General features: G+C 34.3%; 1 protein-coding gene and 1 non-coding gene across 4 annotated transcripts in view; both read left to right on the top strand.

Moving 5' to 3' along the window:
- Positions 1-5,121: 5,121 nt before the first annotated feature.
- Positions 5,122-8,765, top strand: part of LOC126832596 (N-acetylneuraminate 9-O-acetyltransferase) — a 37,003-nt gene continuing 33,359 nt past the window's right edge. For 2 of the 3 annotated variants that reach the window (XM_056103251.1, XM_050563441.2), the window contains exons 1-4: positions 5,122-5,286; positions 6,802-6,898; positions 7,144-7,330; positions 7,859-7,969. In XM_056103251.1, coding sequence (XP_055959226.1) covers positions 5,163-5,286; positions 6,802-6,898; positions 7,144-7,330; positions 7,859-7,969 — 519 coding nt within the window. In that variant the 5' untranslated portion in view covers positions 5,122-5,162. The remainder of the gene's footprint in view (positions 5,287-6,801; positions 6,899-7,143; positions 7,331-7,858; positions 7,970-8,765) is intronic. The other variant, XM_050563442.2, reaches the window with a different exon arrangement.
- On the top strand, positions 7,556-7,701 carry LOC126808344 (small nucleolar RNA SNORA79). Its single transcript, XR_007674587.1, has one exon. It is a non-coding gene; the product is annotated as a small nucleolar RNA SNORA79 (small nucleolar RNA).

Genomic DNA, 8,765 nt, shown 5'->3' with positions numbered 1-8,765 from the left:
ATGAGCATTTTCCGCTTAGGGTAAGCAGAGATAAGCAATTTGATTGGTTGATACTTTGGGGCACGATAACTCTCTTCCTAATTGAGCTAGAATGTTCAAACTTGGTGTATGTGTTGATTAGGTCAATGCCTTGATGGAGTTCGAAGATGAGCATTTTCCGCTTAGGGTAAGCAGAGATAAGCAATTTGATTGGTTGATGCTTTGGGACACGATAACTTTAGTTCTAATTAAGTGAGATTGATGAAACTTGGTGTATAGTTTCATTACAGTAATACCTTGACTAAGTTTGATAATGAGCATTTTCTGCTCAGGGTAAGCAGAGCGATACGCAATTTGATTGGTCGAGACTTTGGAAAACAATAACTCTCCTACTTTGATTGTCCCCCGCCTTTCGAAGAAAGCAGGGAACTATTAAAATGGGTTCGTCCGTCTGTCTGTCTGTCCGTTCCGCTTATTTGTGATAAATTTATATGTGTCCTCTAATTATTTTCCTATTTCGGCGGGGGACATCAGCCTCACTGTTGGCTTGTCCCTCTACAAACTCCTAAATGTTCCTACGATGGGTATGGATATCATGTACAAGGCAGAATATGCTTACCATACTTTTTTTACACCCACATTGCTTGTTGGCACTCTAGTGGCTAAAGTTATTCATTGTGTTTATGGTCATGAAACAAAGAAGCCTATTGATTTTCAGCGAGCAGAACAGTACGTAGGACATTTAAACCCAATTTCATTTCATGTTCAGCGATTTCTAATAATTACATGTACTACCTGAGATATGGCCCTTGATAATTTTGAAAAATATTGTGGATACTCTAGAGGCTAAAGTTATAATTTCCCATAAGTATTGTCAAGAGTTATGGCCCTTGTTAAATTTTATAATTGTAAGGGGGATACTCGATTGAACGTTCCCGAATTAAATTCTTTCAATTCCAAAAATAGTGTCAATCGAGTGCAAGGGAGAATTTTGGAGAACATAGCATGTGTCGACTGCATAAAAATATATCCCAACCAATCATGACAGCTGAAACATATTTGTTACTTAAAATATGTCACGATTCTACTCACACTACCTCAGCTGTCGAACTGGCAGAACTGTGACAGGGCTGAATTCTGAATCCCTTGATTGCAATTCTGTCAATTCGGGACATTCTGGACTGACAATCGAGCACCCCCTAGTTGATGGTCTAGAGCCTCAAATTATTACACACTTGGCTTGAAAATTATGCATGGTGTTTATGGCCGTGAGACAAAGAACATATCCTGTGTGGCCCGTCAAATTCTCAAACAAAAGAATAACATTCTATTCACCATTACAAATATCAGGGCTTCAGCCATCCCAATAATTTATAAATATGTCTTCATTAAATTGTCCTGGGGAGCAGCCTCCTGAACCTGATTCTGGCTTGCTGTTCACTTGATGCCACTGCTCATTGTACTCATGTTGGAGGGTTGTTAATTGTGTCCAGCTTGATCATATAAACATTTTTGATTAACTATTGCTCTGTTCTTGTACGGTTTGTTCTTTGTTTTGTTGAGCAGTTGTGCTGCATTGTCAAGTAGGTCGATGAACCATTCGAACCCATCTTTGTCCTAGTTTATTCTGGTTATAGAGAGAGAGAGAAATGGGGTTTAACATCCACTCGACACAAACTACTTTATTTTGGGACTAACACATGGTTAAATTTTATTTCAACAATTCGCTTGCGCGTAGGGCTCTTTAGCAGTGGGAGGAAAGCGGAGGCCCGGAGAATTAAACCCACGGCACAAGATTGGACAGGCGAACCTACTCCTTGTCACATACAACCGGGGAATCGAAAGCATGCCAGTTATAATTGACTCGCAATGACAGACCTTATGATACAGTGCGCACGTGCTAACCATTCCGCCAGCTGCCCCCCCTATTTGGTTATAGATCATTTAGAATTATTATGGCAGTAATATATTTGACAATGCCCAGATATTTGAAATGTGTAGCCAACTGCTAATTGAGTAATTCATTAGAAATTGGTAGGTGGGGGGGGGGGGGCATGTCTGTAATATATTGAATTTAAATGTAAAATGCTTTGGGCTGTAATGTTAGAGCAAAGTTCTTACTTTTGGGATTTTCAGTCTAGCTTTGTGCATAAATGACTATAGTTATAGTGTCTTATATTAAGTTGGGTAAATTATATGATGCCCCATTTGGTATACAGACAACTCATCCCAAAGACAACTCATCCCAATAAAAGACAACTCATCCCAATATAAAAGACAACTCATCCCAATTGCTTTCTTTGAAGACCACTCAGACCAAAACCAATCTGATTTTGTTATCTTAAAGGGACAATAACACTCTGGCTGTCTTGACAGCTCCAGAAAATAAATAATTGTCCTACCGGTTGTGTAAATTATCCATTACATCCTATTTTACTTGTCCAGAGGGTTCGAAAATATTTTTAAATCCAACTCACATTTGAAAAGGTTTACGTTAGGCTTTTCAAATCATTTAGTTGAATTTTTCCAATTTTTTAAATTAGGTGTGTTAAGATGAAATTTGTATCATCAATTAATTGGAATACTGTAAAATAGTACAATTTGTTGACCAGAATAAAGATTGGGACATGTTATTCAGTTACAACAAGAGTGGTATTGTTGTTTTAATCAAATTGATATTGTTGTTTTAATCAAATTGATATTGCAGTGACCGCCCTAGACTCTTAAAACCTTTAGCCAAATTTTTAGCCAATTCAAAATTTTATTAGCCAATTCAGAAAGTTTTAGCCAAATATTTTATATCATTTTTATTCATATGTTTGTTAATTAAAAATGAAAATAAATGTGTGTGTGTGTTTGTTGTATTTTACGTCCGCTTCCACCGAGGTGATATCGCGGACAAAATAAATGTTTAATATGTACTTTTATTTTATGATCAGTAGTGGAATATCGCGTTTTATCAGTGAAATAAAAGTGTTATTCCACTGGCTAGTTGTTTTTACCTAAAATGATTGTAAAATCATAAAATAAATAGAACATTTGTCGTTTTGTCGTGAATAACATATTTTATTTCATCTCTAAGCAAGAAAACGTTTATGTTTTCACTCATGCTACGCATTCGTGAAAATATAAGTTTTCTTGCTTCTCGATGAAATAAAATATGTTATTCACTCTAAAACGACAAATATCCTCTATATATAGTACACAAGAATATTATTTTATCTCCTTGTTCATGCAAAAGTTCACATTATTGAGAGAATGAATGCAGATAACAAAAAAATGTTTATAGGACGTACTTCACAGTCACATGATTTAATTTACTTCATCGTCATAACAGAAAAGACACGACGATTCTTTTTAAGACACCGCTGATTTGAAATTTATGTCCGGTCCATCCATTTTTATAAGCATGAGGTCATTGAGGGTTAGCTCGACGGTCTCGGTTAAAGGTCTAATTTTTGTCCACATGTTGATGAAGCCAACGAAGGACTTGCGTCCGAGATGACACGCTCACTCACGGAAGTAGATTCTGGACTAACAGTAGTCGTAGGAAGGAAAAAGGAATCTATCCTTATTTTGGGTTTACTAGTATTAGTTGTAATTAATGTGCGTTTTATTTATTTGCTGCGTAAGTAAAGAAAACTTGTAGTGAAGCGAATGTAAACAACGCAGTGCCACACAAAAGGGGCGTAACTGTGTTTTATAGTCTCCAGACTCGATCTTTCGGTCGTTTTAATGCGTAATATTGTAACATTGACTGATTTGCGACTTGTAAGATTGAGACTAGAGTAATTAATGTACTAAAAATAGACACTCCATCGAGTCGATCGAAAGAAGCGTTTAACGAGACGATTTCAAGTTTAATATTAGCAGATTTACGAAATAACACTCTCTAAAATTCATTCGCCAAATTTTTCGCCAGTATCATCACTTTATTCGCCAATAAAAATAATTGTCGCCATTGGCGAATTGGCGAATGTCTAGGGCGGTCACTGATATTGTTGTTGTAATAAACTGATGATTACTGTTTGTATTACTGTTTTAGTACTTTGTTGTTTTAACAGATTGGTAGTTGTGTTTTGTTTTATTTTTTCATCATGAAGCACTTCAAAGAAAATTAATCAACAAAACATCGATTAACTAAACTGAGTAGTAGTATTTCAGTATCATTTTTCAAAATGTCTGATAGCTGTATAGTTTGTGAGTCAGTTGTTCGCCCAAGACCGGAGGTTGTTCAGTGCGACGGATGTGAACGATGGCAGCACAGAACTTGTAATACTGGTACGAAGGCACCAGCAAAAACAGACAAGAACAGCGCAATTCAAATTATTTTAACTGTGGCATTCATACACAGACCAGACTATTAGTACCAACCAGTTACTAAAGAGAGGTGGGGGAATTTATGGACCTAACTGAAGGACAAATTTACTAAATGGCTAACCTACTGAATGACATACTGACAGAAGGGAATTTATGGACCTAACTGAAGGACAAATTTACTAAATGGCTAACCTACTGAATGACATACTGACAGAAGAAAAAACATATTTATAAAAATGTATTAGTTGATCATGATATAATAAAATGTATTATTTAATAAATTGTTGATGTAATAAATAATAAAATGAATTATTTAATAAATTGTTGATGTAATAAATAATTTAACATTATTATTTTTATAAATTGTTGATCTAATAGATTATAATATAAATTGTTGATATAATAAATTCTTATATAAATTGTTGATATAATAATAAATTATTATATAAATTGTTGATATAATAAATTCTTATATAAATTGTTGATATAATAAATTCTTATATAAATTGTTGATATAATAAATAATAAAAAAAATCAATATTTGTTGCGATATTTATTTGTAACTTGGAATGATTATTGTTTTTTTTAAAGTTGGGATGAGTTGTCTTCTAACTTGGGATGAGTTGTCTTTTGACTGGGGATGAGCTGTCTTCTAATTTGGGATGAGTTGTCTTTTTATTGGGATGAGTTGTCCGGGATGAGTTGTCTGGGATGAGTTGTCTTTGGGATGAGTTGTCAGGTATTCCCCCATTTCCTACCGGTATATATGTGGCGCCACCAAGGTACTTGTTGAACGGAGCTTGTGAAGCGTGGAGTTTATCGTGTACGTGACGGCACGAGAAATTACGAGATATGGGGCGAATATGGCGGATAGAAGTTCAACGCATGAGATTACTCACTACATAAATGTTGAAAATGCAAAGATTGTAGCCTTTTTGATGGTTGTTGGATTTGTTATGTACCATAGCATAATCCACCTAAAATATGGTACCTAGTTTTGTTTATAATATCCATAAACTGTCGCGCAGCTAAGCCTAGTCTAACATTCATTTGTTGTGTACACAAAAATATAATTTTTTGGAAACCATGGACGTTAGACTATGTAATTACTTTGCACACAATTAGAAAAAAACCCCGAGAATTATTAATATGTTTAAATTTTAAAAATCGGTTCAGAACATTTATTTTTGTAGCTGGTTTTATACCCATAGATAAGCAGCATTTTGCAAAATTCTGTCAAAAACATTCAAAAATGATAAAAATTTGACAGACTCAATTGAATGACTTTGGAGCATGCTCAAATTTGACTTGCATACGCTAGATTTATACATATACTAAAATCCACCACAAAAATATTGTTTTTAACATTTATTTCGACAAAATTTAAAGGAAATCGGTCATATTTCGTACAGAAAAGTAATAAAAATAACTAAAATTTCATTGGTCGATGCTTTACTTTAGGACAAGATAACTTTGATTCTATCTGATAGAGTCATGAAACTTAGTGTATAGTTGATAATCTGTTTGATTGCTGGATACTTTTGAAAAATTAAATTTGCGATAAATGAATGTGTCATCTATTTATTTTTGGATTTTGGCGGGGGACATCAGCCTCACTGTTGTCTTGTTTAGCTTATTCTCTGTCCAGCTCTTGCAAAATGTGGGCGTATCTTGCCTGGCAACCAACCGCTGGTTATAATGATTTATAGATTGAATTGTTAAAATTGAATTATAAAATTGTTAAGAGAATGCAATTAATTTTATCACTTTTAAGTTAAAATCTCTGCTCATCATTTGGGGGATGGTTAATTCCTTGTAAACTACAATATTGTGAATGTTGAATAGCTAAAAAAACCAAAAACTAAAAGAGTACATTTTCGCAAAATGGTTCAATTCTGTTCATTGTTTACAAAGTTATGAGGAATTGAAAATTTGTCAACATTCGGCGTCCACTGCAGCCTATAAGTAAGATAAAGTTAGCACAATCCATGATTTTCGTAGAATCTTTTGATGGTTCTCTTTTAATCTGAGTGCATCCAATTTGGGAGATTATCTAATGCCATACAGAGACTAACAGTCCATACATTCAGGCATTTCATTTCTTCATCTTTCTATTCTTTGACAGCTGACATCAATTCGAGTTTAGATTAATTAAATAAGTTTCATTTAAAATATATGATTAATTATGTACATAAATATATTTATTACACTTTTCTATAGCACAAATTGATGGAAGCAAGAAGTAGTTCTCCAACTGCACTGCTTAATATGATTTCCTTATTAAAAACAAGAGTGGATATTAATTAAAAAAAATATAATTGTACAACAAAAGGATCAATTTCACGGTAGAAAATTTCATCACCAGATCTGAATTGATAATCAGCTAATGATGACATTCAGCTAACAAATCGATCTATTTTGCACTAAACATGGAGCAAGTTGACCAGAATGTGGGTGCAGTATTGAATTTTAATCATAATCCTATTATTTCTCTAATTGCAGGAAATGATTCATGTAAATGGCTTCTTAGTGATGGACGTTTCCCAGGTTACAATACTTGGCAACCGTATGGATGTATGACCCACAAATACACCAAATCGTAAGTATTTATAGTCTTCTAATACTGGTGATGTCGTTCCATTTTATTATACTTGAACCCATAATCAGGGTCGACTAGAGGTAAAGTATTATTTGACAGGAAATAGCAATAGTCCATTTAGTTAAAAACAAAAACCAGTTAACCAATGGCAATTTTGGCATATTGGCTGATACCGCCAACATCCAATAATCGGGTCGTCACAACTGACCATCCACATCTGGCAATTTGAATTTTTTCTATTTCAGAGATGCCCGAATGTGTATGCATTATATATCGTATTGGGGAGGAAGGAACCACATTGTTTTTTTAGGAGATTCTCGTATTAGACAATTGTACTTCCATTTTATTAATCTGATCAGTAATGATGAAGTCAAAAAGTTCAAGGCACACAGAGATGTCCATTTTCAAGATAATAAGATCAATGCAAGAGTGGTAGGTATTTTCTTAGATTTAATTTAAGTGGACAGTGGATGTCTCAGATTGGCTCATTTGACAACTATTGATGTATCGCTGAAAATGGCTTTAGATTTGTAGTTTGATTATCTTTATATTGGACATTCCCAATTATTCCATTACTATATATCAAGAATTATACTGAGTATTATATCAGATGGTGATCTTGTTAGAAAAGACTATGCTGAAAATTGTCCTGGATAATGATGATGTTCCCCATATTTATATTCAGATATATAATCTATGGTTTTAGATCATCAAATATAAACTGAACTAACTTCACCCATGATATATTTATCTTATCAGGTGATGAGATGGTAATTATCATGGTTTTGCGGTTTCAAACACATTTCGTCTTTAAGACACACAGATTCCTGGAGTTGGTTTGTGGGATATTACATCGACAGGGACTTTTAAAATAGAAATTTTCAAAAATGACATTAAGCACCTGTGATTACAACTTTCAGAGATAAGTTTTAAAGAACTTCATGTTTTTGTGTTTTTCAGGATTTTTTATGGCACCCAATGGTTAATATATCTATGTATAATGTATATAAGAACTGGTTGATTAGTGAACCCAGTGCCAGACCTAATCTAGTTATAACAAGTAGTGCTACAGTAAGTATTCCATGCCATAGGTGTTCCAATATTTTATGCTATTCTTGAATTATACAACAAATTCATACGCATAGTTAGTTTTTGTACGCCCACATTTTCATGTGGACGTATTATGCCGTCACCCCTGTCCGTCCGTCTGTCCACAATTGTTTGTGGACTCTCTACAGGTCACAATTCTTATCCGATTTTGACGAAACTTGAAATATAGGTTTATCCCCAAAAGATCTCGGCTGCTTTCGATATTGGCATGTATCGGATCGAAACTTCATGGATAATGGCCTCTGATTGTACGAAAAATCACGTTTTTAGCTTGTGGACCCTATAGAGGTCACAATTTTTATCCGATTTTGTTGAAACTTGAAATTTAAGTTTATAACCCAAAGATCTCGGTTCCTTACAAAAATCGCGTTTTTAGCTTGTGGACCCTATAGAGGTCATAATTTTTATCCGATTTAAAAAACCGTATTATTATATCACCGTTACACCCTAAGGACGGCTGAGTTCGAATTTCGTGAAAATCGGCCCAAAATTGACAGACAAAATGGCCGTCATTCGTTCTCAAATAGCGTAAAAATATGGTATATCATGGTTGTGGACCCTATAGAGGTCACAATTGTAATCCGATTTTGTTGAAACTTGATATGTAAGTTTATAACACAAAGATCTTGGTTCCTTTCGATATTTGCGCATATCGAATTGTAATTTCCTGAATTATGGCCCTTGATTGTAGGAAAAATCACTTTCTTTTTAGCTTGTTCTCTATCCATCTCTCGAAAATGTGGGCGTATCCTGCCTG

Source organism: Patella vulgata, chromosome 9 (assembly GCF_932274485.2).
Source record: "Patella vulgata chromosome 9, xgPatVulg1.2, whole genome shotgun sequence".
Lineage (NCBI taxonomy): Eukaryota > Metazoa > Mollusca > Gastropoda > Patellidae > Patella > Patella vulgata.
This window is presented reverse-complemented; position numbering and strand designations above follow the sequence as displayed.